A 14,093-nucleotide genomic window follows, 5' to 3' on the forward strand; every position below is an offset into this window, starting at 1 on the left:
GAGGCAGAGCGACGCAGAACCAATCTGGTTAGTAGTGGTGGGAAGAAAGTTTAACTTGCAACTAGTGCCGAAGCGGAGTCAAAGCCTGAAAATGGAGTGGGAAAAATGGATATAGTGATACAAGAGTACAATGTGCAGAACCCGATAATAAATGGTACGAGATAGCAATGAAACAGCGACAATACTCTATGGGAAAATGGATCGAGCGACCTGGAAGAACGGGTGGTCAGTCACATTTGTCAGGGAGTGGCAGAAAAACACTCGTACACTTTCAAGGAGCATGGTAACTTCTGGTGCAATCCGAACAAAGTCCTTGCTCCAAAAGTCATATTTGGAGTTCCTCAGCAACTCAATGAAGGTGACCAGGGCCCCCCATGGATGTGGTCGATGAACAATGAACCGCTCAAGAAGAACCTTGGTCATGATTTCCCTGAACCGATCGTCCTTGACCTCTGCGAATAGGTGGAGAAGCAAGGAGCTGAACCAGTGCGTATGAGCGTTGGGATAGCGCAGATGCAGTACCATGGCGCTCAGAAGATGGTGATTGCCTACAAGGACAGATAATCAACACGTGGCAATAGAACAAGATTGTTGGAAAAATACCTTCATCGTCCAGGTTTGTCGTCAAATATTGGAGAAGCACGACACCTGGGTCACTTGCAACAAAGACCAAAGACCCATTGCGGGCCTTGAGCTGGGCAGTTGAAGAAACACCGGTATACATCACGAGTGAGTTGATGAGCGAAAGGTTGTAGCCATCTGGAGCATTGTCAGATACGCCTGAGAGCCTCAAACGACTTTTGAGGGATGGTAGGAAGGCTGGATTCCCACGATGGAGAAGGTAATTCTCCAGATCATTGCCAAGGCTAGCATTTTTCAGGACGGTCGAAAAGTCGGACAAAATGGGAGGAATTGGGCCCATTTCGGGGATATTTTCAAATGCCATATGAGGGTCGGGTAGAATTAGGGTGGGGGGGAAGGCACTGAGGATGATGTTGCGCAGTTGAATGCATCGCGGAGGTATCACATCACATAGGCTGAAGTAATATTCACTCAAGAACTCTGGGAAGTCGTGCAAGAGTACGAGCAAGAGTCGAAGAGCACCGCGATACAAGTCTTTGAACGCAAGTTGGAGGTTGGCATCTTTGAGGAATGGCGAGAGGAACTTGAATAGCGAAAGCAGCAATTTGTGGAAGGCAGACCATCCCTGAGAGATGCATTAGAGTGGGGTACGAAAAAAAGTAGCAGATAGCCGACCTCGCGGTTGTCGGAAAGGAGCAGCTTCGGCATGAACGATCTGTGCGATATGAGGCTCATCCACGAGAACGCAAAACCCGGGAAGTATGTGGGCTGCAGTGAGCTCAAAGTGTCACTTGAAAGGGCGGGTGGTGAGCATCAGAAATAATTATTGACAGTTGCCAAATACCTAATGGCGATCAGGAGTTGGAAATAGACGGTCCCCAGATGGGACTCGAGGGATTGCAGGTCGTTGATCAGACTCGAGAAAAATCTGAAAAACGGTTTTTGCTGGAATGATGGACCTTGTTCTTCGTGCATGTTGGCCAAAACAAGCACAAATATGGAGAGGATTTTAGTCAGATAATGGACCTTGGCCTGGTCGTTGTTTACGCCAGAAGCATCGCCATGATATTTAATCATGTAGACGATCAGCCTCGACATAGCATCCAGCGCTTGGAAAGCATAGTCGAAGTCACCGTTGGCGATGCACTTGACGTAATTATTGACACTGGCCTCCGCGCAAACACGGAAAAAGAAAGACGACACGTCTTCAACCTTGAGAATGCCTTGCTTGGTGAGCTGAGTGATGAAAGGCACAAAGTTCTTCTCGGGCGAAGGTGATCTTTGGAAGATGTTGACCCATTGCTGGAACCAGATGAAGAGGCGCTCTCGCAGCTGCTCTGTTTCTGGTTTGACGACTGGAGCTGTGGGACGCTGCTGGCTGTCGGGAGCAGTACGTCTAACACCGCGGAGATCGTCAAGAAGCCTATTTGCACTACGGTCGCTCAGCGCCAGAACATTATTGGAAGAAAAATCGACTGACGCATCATTAGCCTTGCCATCACGCGACAGCTGGTTCAAAACTTCGATCGAGAAGTGAAACTGCGTTTGTGTTGCAACAGGGGGATCATTCGACAAGCATTCGCGCACGAGAGCGGAAACATAGCTCAAGAGTGACGGTCGGGCATCAGTAAAAAGAACCTTGGCCAATTGCTGGTCGAGCAAGGCGATGTTGAGCAAACCACTCCGTAACAAAGTGACGGTGACAGGAACATTGAACTTGCGCTGTGGATGAATCAGAATCTCAAACTTGCGCTATCGTGAGTTCCTAACCTCGTCTTCGGCGTATAGAAGCCACGTGATGGCTTCCTTGGCGACATCATCAAACGCCTGACAAAGTTGTTCCAGGAGAGCCACATATAGCTCTCGTCCAAGCTGAGACGGAGTTTTATACAACAACTGCACAATCTTCTGGGACATCAACAGTGGAGTTCGTGATCGATCAGCAGACTGGGCTGCCAGGATCAGCACCTGCCGCACAAGATGGCGCAAATCATGGTTTGCAGGGAGGCTGGCGAGTGACTGAACAGGAAGTTGTGACATGACGGCCTCCAAGTCGCGAGTTAAGACCTGTTTCGATGAGAATACTATCAGCTTTTCAAGAATGTACACTTACACCGAATCGCTCCATTGCATCTTGATGATTGAAGTAGGACGGGACATCCGGCGCGGGCGACGGGGGGTAGAGCGCAGGCGTGAATGAGGTCGTAGAACTAGGCCGACTTGAAACAATGCCCCCAACTACGCTTCCACGTTTGTTGTCCATGCCTATGACTCGATCAGTCCCTTCGTTGCACCACAACAAATTTGAAAACCAACCAAAATCTTCATAAACGCTCTGGTGCAGTTGTAGTCCGTGTGGCTTGACGCGCAGCGGGTCCGGCAGGGTTACGGAGAAACTGGATGGCGCCGCATTAGGATCCCAGAAGCTTTGAGTGTTGCGGGACTACGATGCACATAAAACAGTCAGGAAAGAGTGCAAATAGAGACAAAAGGTACAATTACCTCGCGATGACGACGACGAGCTTCGAACGAAGTCGCAAAGGCCTCGTCCACATCCGAGACTGCTCGCTCCATGGCCGCTTTTTCGATTGCGTTGCAGGCCACTTCAAGATTGTCTTGCACTAAGAGGGCAACCACCTGGTCAGACGCAACCTGAAAAAATGGTCAGTATCCTCTAATCACGGTGTCATCAATCACACCTCATTGAATCCATTGTCGACCAAGAACTGGCGAACATGGGTTGACATGTTACTCTTGAGAGGTTCTTTGCACGTGACCAGTGCAAGGCTTCCCGCAAGCTTTTGCGCCATTAAATGTCCAGCCTTCCGGAGTTTCTCTTCGTTGGTCTCTGTTGCAAAGTCTTTGGTCACCAGCTCCCGGGTGGAGATGCCAGCAATGGTGACAGACCGTTCAACGACAGGAACGATTATTTCACGAACTGCACGGTCGACCGCGAGAGCAACAGCTCGCTTGAAGCTGTGGTTTACACTCAGAGGGCCAAGTTGCTGGCTGATTTGAACATGCAACGCTAGAGCGGACAGGATTGACTCGATGTGCGCTCCTACAGCCCGAGAAGGATCGGAGGCGGTAGCAGCTCCTAGTCCAATAACCTGCGGCTCGCTTGAAGGATGAGTTGAAGCGTAGTCATCAATGGGGAGGGAGGATATATCGCCAACATAGTCGGGAAGTTGTGGACCGGCATCAGTCAGTGGCCGACTTCTCAAAATTGTCGAGGGTTCCACAGTGTCCAACGGGATCTCGAGTCCTTTGCAGAGAACTTCAATTTCGAACTTGAGGTTCAATTTGAGCTCTGCAAAGTGGTACAACTCCACCAATAAAGCAAGAAGACCCATAAGCCACGGATTAGGAAATTTGAAGACTTTGGATTTGGCACATGGCTCAAGCGTCTTGCAAACGAAGGGAATGGCGACCATAAGTCGACCGCTGTCGTAGCCCTCGATCAATAAATCCTTGAAAGAGATGTTCTTGTGCTTGATTGGACGATCACGTGCAAGAGTGAGAGCGCCCAAGAATGCAGCGACATTTTTGAGTGTGTTGCGGTCCGCTGCAGACTGCATCGACCTTTCAGAGTTGAGCATCGCGGCCGACTTGATGAATGTTTCCTGAAGAACCAGCTTAGATAACGACTGGCGCTCAAGCGCGTCCAGGAAACGGAGGTAAAGTGAGTGGTTGTTAGGTTCTGTGCTGATTCGTTGGTCGACCAGATAGTTGGCGAACCAACGAGAGAATTGGTCGTCAAACTGCTCCCTCATTTCGGAAAGCTTCGAATCGAAATTTGTCGGTGCGAGATTATTGATGATGAAGAGGATCTTGTCGGAAAGCTCCTCGGGAGGGTTGTGGATGTCGCCCATGATTGGATCAGGTCGGATAGCAGTGAAAACTAGCGTGGGTTCGGGGGCAATGGCGTTACGAGGGTCAGTGGTGTTGTTACTGTCTTCAGCGATGGCCAGAGCTCGCTGAATATTAGCGAACAAATCAGGCCGCGCTTCGGAAAGATGAGGGATACGGAGAAGGCGGGAGCAGAGTGGCTGCCATTCTGACAGGCGTGCTTCAAAACGGCCTAGTGCGGTTACACCAAAGCGAAACAGGTTGGTCTCCGGTGGGCAGTTCAGAGCATCAATGATGTATCGTATGGCGATCCCCAAAGGAATATAGTCGATGAGTTGGTGCTGAATCAGCGACCCGAAAAGGTAAGCGGTCATGGCTAATTCGCGAGCGGGGTAGTAGGATTGGAAGAATTTGTACTCGTCGAAAAGGAAATGCAACATGCAGGCAAAAATTTCGTGGTCGCGAGGATTGTTGGATTCCTTGTGGCGCTGGAGCATCCCAATGACTTCGTCGATGGTTGTTTGCTCGTCATACATCTGACGGTAAATGCCATCGACCTCGGTCTCTATTTCCGCGGAGTAGGTGACGACAGAGAAGCCAGGTTCAACATCAGAGCCGGGGATCAAGCTCATAAGACGTGGATGGATTTGCAGGCAAATGTTTCGGACTTCAACGCAATACCCTTTGTCGGCTTCATCCATAGAGCTAGCACTATTAAAATGATCAAAACAACACGGCGAAGGGAGGCTTGCAGTTGCTCACCTATTACGAAGGACGCGAAGAATGATCGCGATGGTATTGGGACTTAACGCCATTGTTCGACTTTCAACAGCTGGATCTGACATTCGCGACACTTTCTCGCTATCCATCTTTTGGTCCAGGAAGAGGATGATGGAGTGAAGAAATTCCCCTCCGTGATTGGTGACATTATCAGCCAACCACTTATCGAGGTTGAGATATTCCCTCCTAGACGCAAGGGCAGCGACATCGAGAGCAAACACGAAGGGGCGAACTTCCAGGAGGGATTCGAGTATCTGGTCGACGTTAGTATGGTAAGAGAGTTCAGAGAGAAGTGGAATACTTTGAGGTCTTGTGCAACATCAAGGATCCGCGTAATGTTGAGTGGATTCTCTTCGTAAAAGTCTCTGAATGCGTCGGTAAGATATGTTGGCTCGATTTGCCATATCCGCATGAAGACAAGTTGATGGTTTGGGTGTCCCGCAAGAAACATACCCAAAAGGCGGCGGGAGTATTCTCGTCGTATTTCGTTCCAAGGCAGATCCTGTCACACTTGAGTAATTTTCGGTGTGGAACCGAGTCGCACTTACTGGGACCTGCAGAAGACCCATGTGTACCAACTCCGCGCTGATCTTTATAGCTTTATCCAGCATTTCCCTCACACAGCTCCGAATTTCCAACGACTCCGAGTCCGCAAGGCGCACTAAAACTTCGAACAACTCGAGGGAGTTCCAGGTATGTCCTTGGACATTGGCAGCCAATGACTTGATCGTAGGGCTGGCGATAGAAACATCGTCAACAGTAACGATCCGCTTTCCGGGGAGCTGCACGAAGTTGAAAGTATCAGCAGGTAAGGAAAGCAAAGCGTCCAGAAGTCGTAATTGGTACAGCGAGTTGGACCAAGTTGTCCAGAAACCCGCAACGGCGTGGGGCTCTGCATCCCGCGGGCTATTGACCAAGATGGCAATAAGTAGCTTGAGCGTAGCTGTATCAACCCCAAGCCGATCCGGCCAATCGAAGGATTTGATGACATTTGCCCAGTTCAGGCCAGCAGACTGTGGAAGATCAATAGTGAGCGGGTGAGCTTTGAGATGACGCACAAAGCTGCTTAGAGCCCGGACCAGTGCACCAACATCACACAAGCTGCCCCCCTCTGACGCCAGACGACTCAACGTTGAAATTGTGTCCACCACTAAAGCATCTCGCGGAGGATTCGACTCCGAGATATTGAAGCGCGAAAGAACTGCTCGCACAATTTCAGTTTCGTTAGTGACCTCGGGACCCAGTTGAACAAGAGTGTGTATGAATGTTGCCCCGACAGGTAAACTAGGTCAATTAGGAGAGCACAGCAGGGGAGGTCATGAACAACTAACCTCAGGTTTTGAAGGATACGCTGGAGGATAGGAAGCAGCACATCTTTGCCATATTTGGATTGGGCTGCGACAATGAGCGCTTGCCGCTGTGTGGCATCAAGAACAGGCGCGTCAGAGGGTGGGTCGGAAAGAAGATTGGACATGAGTTTGGAGAGTTGAGTAGAATTCAGGTCGGAGTTGTCAAAGCAGGGATTGTGGCAGAAGGCCAGGATTGCATTGTCGAACTCGACACGTATGATGTTCGAAGCTTGGGTGGCGAGCTCCTTCCGCGTAGGAGAGGCTACGACTGAGGCCGCAAGAACAATTCTTTCCAGCGGCCTCAAGCCAACTCGATCCGAGAATCGCACAAGATCGAACTGGCGGAAGAGTTCGCCCTCGCCTTTGTCAATGCCTTCGCGAAAACGAGCCGCTAAAAGCGGGTCACGCGCCAAACGCTGAGTTTCTTGGACGAGAAGCCGGAATGTGAGGGAGTTGGATAGTTCAAAGGCGGAAGGAGTAGCGGAAGGAGACAGGCGGGATTGGGAGTGTACGATGAGGCGGCGGATGAAGTGAAGGTAGGTGTCTACGCCATGCTGCTCTGACAACTGAGCGCGTCAACAGATTAGTTTTGGTTCAAGTTCAAGTCTAAAATGACATACCGAGCGGATTTCAATCTGGTTCCTCTCAAAGTTTTCTTCGGTGAGTGTGGAGAGCAGAAAGACGATCTGGGCTTTGACAATGGTATGGATGTTTGTGTTGGAGGACGTTGGCGGATTGTTGTCCATGGAAACCTCCTCGGGAGCGCGTGGAGCGTGGAGCCGGGGCAATCGTGGTGCCCGACTCACACTCAACTGGGTGTCTGCACCAAGTTCGTTCGTCGCTCGAGGGAGTCACAAGTCACACAGGCAGGTCACGCAGTCATAAGCTTCGCTTCGAATGTCCCAGCTCCACAAGTACTATACAACGCCACGCGTACTACCGCAAACCCAAATGTAGTGTAAAAACCATCAGCAGTAAAGATATAATAGGTCCCACAACCGCACTCCGAAGTGAAGCTGACGATTGCGTCACCTTTTGTGTCGTTGAACCATCCGAATGGAAAGCATCTATTGTTGAGCCACATAGACCTGATTTCTTCAGTATTGACTCCTCTGCCAACACCACGGCAACACCGCCCTTGGTGTATTCCACCTCCAGGTAACCCCTAATATGCAGTGAGAGGAAAGAAGGAGAAGACGCAACCGCACGTACTGAGAAGCAACGACGAATTGTCGACATCCAATCACACTAGCGGTATCGTCAAAACGCAAAAGCAACTCAAAGTCTGTGATACTTACTCGATTGTGACTGTCCCTGTTGGCCATGATGACTTGAACGCAATATTGGTGCCATTTTGTGGCGGGGCGCCGATGTTGGTTAAGATGGTCACGGCTTGCCCTTTCTGAAAAGCAATGGCGCGGTTATTCGTGGCCAGGACATTGACGTGTTGTGTCGCAAAGTCGGTGGTATTCAAGAGGAAATTTCTGAACTGTTGGCTCATTAGAAGTGACCAACACATGAAATCAGAGCGCGACTTTGTTGAGAGTAGTCATTAGCTGATATGTAGTAGTATTCGTGTAATTCGACGGCCACAGCGGCTCTCGATTATACTGCAGGAATGTCAGTAGTTCGCAAGGAAAGGAAAGAGTATTTACCGGATCAGCATTACCGCTGAAGCCTTGTTCTTGGCCATAATAGACGATTGGGATTCTGAAAGAGAAGTTCCCTGTTGCCAAAGGATGACCAGTGAAGCACATACCCGTCCGACATGAATGTGAACGTCATCGCATTACTGGAGTGCATCAGCAGCCAACAAGGAGAAAAGATCAAGTCGCACTATAAGCTTTGAGGATCGACAGAAAGATTGTGCCATCGTGGAACATCATGGTTTTCCAGAAAGTTTCCCAAGCTGCGTGAAGCATTAAGTAACTAGCAATGGATGGATGGCCAATCATACAGGGTAGTGTCCTGAATGCATTAGATCAAGCTTCTGGGCGAAACAGTGGCAAATACCTTATATTGCGACTTGGACAGTGCCAGATTCTCCGTCAATGCACTCATATTCTGTGGTCCGGGAATTTGGAAGGCGGTTTGGAGTGCAGTCCGCAGAGGAAAGTTGAGAACAGAGTCCAGAGCATCGGGACCTTGGAACTCCGCAACAGCGCTATAAACACATTAGGCCAGAAAGGATCCATGATATTTTCCATACGATACGGCTGGATCAAACACTTCGCCAATGCAAAACACGCCAGCACTCTTCACGAATCCGGGCCAGAATTGTTTCTTGACATGCCTGAAAAAGCCTGAGTTCCCAGGCGGGCAATATGAATCAAGTTTCTACTTCGCAGCGTCTATTCGGAGACCATCGATAGCGTAAGTCTTCACCAGATCGGCCACCCAGTCGGAGTATTTGGAAACTACCGTTGGATTCTCTGTGTTGATGTCGGGAAGAGGAACTTTGGTGTCTCCTAACCAGCATTGTTGTGCCGACGTCGTGTTGGCAAAATCAACAGGGCAGTAAGGATGATATAATGACTAGAGAGAGTGTGTCAATCATCTGTGTTTGATTCTGGATTGCTGACAAACCTTGTCCTTGAACATGTATTTCGAGAAATCCGGAGTCAAAGATGTGCTCATGACATTGTTCACGACAACATCGACCTGATGATGCCTTTAAAATAACGGACTTAGAGCGATAGCAACCAACCATAAGGTACATGCCCCTGCGATGAACCTGTGTTTCCGTGTGAAAGCGAGAAACGCGAGAGTCAATGAGCGCACCTCCGCTGACAGCGCCTTAAGATCGTCCGCAGTACCAAACTATCGATGCTGAGAGACGTAAACAGAGTACACGCGACTATACCTTCTCATTTAATTGGGTATTGTCTGCTATCCAGTATCCTGAATTTCACTGAGCAAAATTACGCAACACAGCGTCGGCAACGATATACCATGGTATGGATCGCCATAAGGAGTGCGTGCGCCTTGATAGTTCTGGTTAACAGGACTAATCCAAACTTCAAGACGAAGTGAGAATGGGCTGCGGGTAGTATTGAAGTGGTGCATACTGGCCGTGAATCCAGCCTTCTGGATGTAATCCAAATTTTGGCGGATACTGTGTCAACATAAGGCCATAGTCATGAAGAAAGTATGTGTGCACGCACCTATTCCAATTGCCTCCACACCATGTCTGGTCTTGAACATTACATGTCGGGACAACCGCGTTAGGTTCGAGCGCAAAGCGATCAGTTATAATTTGGTAGATGCTTCGAGACTATCATTCCGCTTGAGTGTGAGGAAGCTGGAGACGTAACGAAGACAAACCCTCCACTGCTCAGCAGTTGCTGCGAGGACCACGGGAGTTGCGCAGAGGGTTGCGAAGATGAGTGAGAGCATTATCAGGCGTAAAAACGAGAGGCGGGGAATGAGTGACGGAGGGTTGACCTCCAAAGGACAGCCAACGAGCGGTCAGAAGCAGGCAATTGAGCAAGAGCGAAACAGAGTGAGGACGGAGCACATGTCCGCCTGTCAAAGCGTTGTGATATGTGATTTGCTAACGACTGTTGTCGACATCCAAAACACGACACAAACCTCCACCCTTCTCTTGTAAAAATTGTCTGTGGGCCTTAAAGTGTGGTCGCTTTTAAGCTTTTACGCGTCAAGCGGATGGTGGCGCCAGGCGCGTTGTCGATCATAGCTGCTGTCAGAGCCACGTTTTCGGAGAACTCAACGAAGCCAAAGAGGGGTCTACATCGCAAGGAGTGAGGGGTTTGACGTCGTCACTCGGAATCCACGTATGACTTCAAGAAAAATGTAAGCTCGAATGCACGCATTGTGTAAGCGCAGCAATCTGGGATTTCACAAAATGTATAAAAAAAGTGTTGGGTCTGGGGCGAAAAAAAAACGGCGGCGACATTGATATTGAGTGCTGAACGGTTGTTGTTGTTACACGGTAATAATGCCTTGTTCAACTTGAACTTGTTGTCGCAATACGCTTCAGCGGCCGACTCATTGGAGCACTGTTATGTAATCCATCAGAGTCCCACACTTACAGGACCGCATAACATGCCTCGCAATGGCGAGCAGTTCACGCAGGTAGTACATTCTCGTCGTATCGCAGTCTCCTATTGAACAATGCGAGAAGACAGGATGGTTGGTCTGCGCCTGGGTGCTAGTGACCCCATTCAACTATGGCTACCACATCAGCCTCCTCAACCAAATACAAACTGTCTTGACCTGCAAGGATGTTTCTCCAAACATTCCCACTGCTGGATGCATTCCTATGTCCGACTTCGTGTTCTCAAGTGTCACCGCAATCTTCACAGCTGGAGGTCTTGTTGGGAGCTTGGTGGCCAACTATTTCATGGAGCGCTCAGGTCGCAAAGGTGCTTCACGTATGTCTGCGATATTTGTGGCGGTTGGCTCTGCCCTCATGGGCATCAGTACCTCCGTTGGCACTCTAGCCTTTGGCCGGTATGTTTGCTCAAATTCGTCTTCCGAGATTGTTAATGAAGACCTATAGACTGCTTGTTGGTATCGGTGCTGGCATAGGCATTTGCGTTTCCCCCCTATATTTAGCAGAAATTGCCCCATCCAAGATTAGCGGTAACGTGGGTGAGTGAGGCTTCACACGAAATCAGTCCGCTAAACGACTATGGTTCTTAGGGGTTCTAACTCAACTTGGGATCGTTCTTGGGATTATGATCACCCAAGCGATAGGCCTCCGTTTTGCGACTCCGTCTGAGTGGCGATATGTGTTGTTTCTATCTTCCGGCATCGCCATAGCCCAACTCTTCCTCAGTCCAGCAATTGTTGAATCGCCCGCTTGGTTGGGAAGTAAAGGTCATGTCGAACTGAAGAAAGCCGCTGTTATCAAGCTTTGGGGCTCCGCCGCCCCTACTACCCGTACGCATATCGTGCGGGTCTCTCAAAGGTGTCTTATTTTGCATCTAGCTTCATTGGAGGACCCGCTATTGGACAATCTCGAAGCACATCGCAATGAGCAAATAACTGCTCTTACCGTCCCTCAAGCTCTTTCTGCTGAAGACATCAGACGACCTCTCGCGACTGTGTGTTTCGCAATGCTTTCTCAACAGCTTTCAGGTACTGTTGCTTACCCAAGTTAGAACTTGCTCATCCCGTCTAGGTATCAATGCAGGTCTGTTACGACTTCGTACTCAAAAATCAGTTTATGAGCTTTTTCCAGTTCTTTATTATAGTAACGACATTTTATCCAAGTCATTGCCGAACCTGGGTAAGTTGCAAGATGGCGCGTTGAAAAGCATCGTCTTGATTTCGCTGCATATGTAGGCCCTTACGTGTCTCTTGGAATCACTGTTGTCAATGTTGTCATGACATTCCCCCCCATCCTCCTCATCGACCGCATCGGCAGACGGCAACTTCTCTACATCTCAAGCATTGGCGCAATCTCATCCCTTGTTCTTGTTGGGTTTGGGCTCAACCTTGGCTTCGGAACGCTGAGCAGTATCGCGATTTTGTCGTTTGTGACGTCCGTCTCGCCTTTTTTCTTCTTTTCTTGCTCTTACCCTTGTCGCAGCTCCTTTGCTTGTGGATTAGGACCCATTCCTTTTGTGCTCATTCCAGAAATATCACCCTTCCATGTGAGTCTTCGTGAACCAGTCGTGAAGCCCTGTGTGACGTTGTTGCTAGGCGGTTTCTGCCCTCTCATCTATCGCTCTGTCGTTGAACTGTATATTTTCGTCCACAGCTACGTGATTTGTACTCATCTTCTGGTAGGGTCCGCCAACTTTTTAGTTGGGCTTGTTTTCCTACCACTCCGGAACGCATTGGCAGGACATGGAGAGGGAACGGTCTTCTTCGTATTCGCTGTTGCCCTCTTGTGTTCGATGGGTCTTGGCTTTCGAACTGCGGACAAAGGACTTCGGAGACGTGGACCGTAATAGTTGGTTTGCGGTAGAATCGTTTCACCTTATGTCCGGTATCTGTGATGTCAATGGGTAAACGGGAAAATTCGACGACCCATGTACATGCCAAGATCGGCCGTTGGCTTGACCGGGACGGAAGAGAAGGAATTGACGGGTGTTGTGCTTCCAAGTAAAAGTTCCAAGATCGTGATTTAGGGTGATGCTTCTTGGATGGCAACACCCAAGTGATCATTGTTGAGCCTGTCCCGCTGCTACTTATATCTAGAAACGCTGTGTTTCTCGTCTCCTCTTGGTTTCGGTTCGAGTTTTCCGGGCTTGTTTCTTCTTTTATGCTTTTCGAGTGCTAAACGCGCTGCACGTTGAACGTCCTTTCTTCTCTCCTCTTGCTTTGGGTCTTCCTCTCTGAGAGAGTCTGCAATTTAACCAAGCCAACCTACATTCGCTTATTTGCATCGTGCGTGTAACTGTTTTTTCTTCAAGAGCAAGCTGAACCTAACCAAGTCTAGATTTCCTAGTACCAGTCTGTGCGTGACACGCCGCGGCGAGACATAAAACTGAATGTCTCTTCAGCGCCTTGTAGATGGTGTCGAAGGGGTTGATGGGCTTCTGGGCCTTTCTTGATCTTCTCCTGCTGGGTGCGGGGGGGATGAGTATTGCCGTGTCGATCATGTGGAGAAAACCAGACGAACTGATGAACCTCACTATCCACGACGACTTCCTAACAGGTGTGTGGTGTTGTTCGATAGCCAAGGTCGCTCATTAACCGCTTTGAGTAGCCGGGATGGTGTTGGGTATCGCGTTGTGTGCGACGTTCGTCATATCGTTGGGGGCAGTCATCCAGCGAAACCACATTACTATCGGTTTCGTCATCCTCAACTATGTCCTCATCATCGACTCGATCATCGTACTCGTGGTGGGGACAATGATCTGGTCCATTGTTCTCTTTCCCAATGGCGCGGTGTACTCAGAAGAATTCCAGGTTTTTCTCTCTCCGACAACGAGCTGAATTCCACACGCGATGGAGTGCCCTACCTGCTGTTGACAGAATCACACTGCAAGACCAGGTGAGGCGGTCCCTTAAACGTCGGCCAATACCAAATGTTCTAGCTCAAATGCTGTGGTTATTTTAACGCGACGGACACTGAGGTTGGTGGCAATTTCTGTGTGTCTCAAGACTTCGCAAATCGCCTTGCAACCAATGTCACCACAAACTTTTGTGTTTCCCCCATCACCAAGTTCACCGATTATACTCTGGAAAACACGTTCACGACCGTAGGCGGCCAATTTTCTATGGGGGTTCAATAATGACTTGTCAGATCTACGGCTACATGTCCATCGTTCTCAGTCTTCTTATCTGCTCGTTGTGTGTCATAAAAAAGGTGCATATCCTACTCCTCCGAAGCATGGGTTCTGAGCCCTCTTTAGAGACAAGAAGAAGAACGCTTCAAACGGATTGACGCCAAACGAGGGGGCGGGGGATTCGTGTGAGAGGGGGCCTCAAAGTAAGGGTATCCGTAGAGAGGATTTTTTTGCGTATTGTACCATGGATTCTTCACCTTCTTTATATCCCGTAATGTATTTCTAGAGCCCGGCTCTGTGAGGACTCTTGGCCGCACGTGATCGTGAT

The 14,093-nt window shown here is 49.3% G+C and overlaps 2 protein-coding genes across 2 annotated transcripts; both read left to right on the forward strand.

Annotated features, from left to right (window-relative positions):
• Positions 1-10,586: 10,586 nt before the first annotated feature.
• MIND_01064500 (25S rRNA adenine-N(1) methyltransferase) lies at positions 10,587-12,481 on the forward strand (the record flags this gene model as incomplete). The annotated part of the gene is made up of 11 exons (XM_037367224.1): positions 10,587-10,655; positions 10,705-11,033; positions 11,083-11,174; positions 11,226-11,465; positions 11,514-11,663; positions 11,707-11,718; positions 11,767-11,814; positions 11,871-12,069; positions 12,118-12,181; positions 12,231-12,270; positions 12,318-12,481. Exons 1-11 carry the CDS (start codon positions 10,626-10,628, stop codon positions 12,479-12,481), a joined length of 1,368 nt encoding a protein of 455 aa, XP_037216618.1. The 5' UTR covers positions 10,587-10,625.
• Positions 12,482-13,046: 565 nt separating this feature from the next.
• MIND_01064600 (uncharacterized protein) lies at positions 13,047-13,954 on the forward strand (the record flags this gene model as incomplete). The annotated part of the gene is made up of 6 exons (XM_037367225.1): positions 13,047-13,191; positions 13,243-13,396; positions 13,446-13,530; positions 13,574-13,738; positions 13,783-13,845; positions 13,892-13,954. The coding sequence occupies 6 exons, from the start codon at positions 13,047-13,049 to the stop codon at positions 13,952-13,954; spliced, it is 675 nt and encodes a 224-aa protein (XP_037216619.1).
• Positions 13,955-14,093: the final 139 nt, after the last annotated feature.

The sequence above is a fragment of the Mycena indigotica genome (assembly GCF_014461135.1).
Source record: "Mycena indigotica strain 171206Taipei chromosome Unknown Mind.scaff0009, whole genome shotgun sequence".
NCBI classification, from domain to species: domain Eukaryota; kingdom Fungi; phylum Basidiomycota; class Agaricomycetes; order Agaricales; family Mycenaceae; genus Mycena; species Mycena indigotica.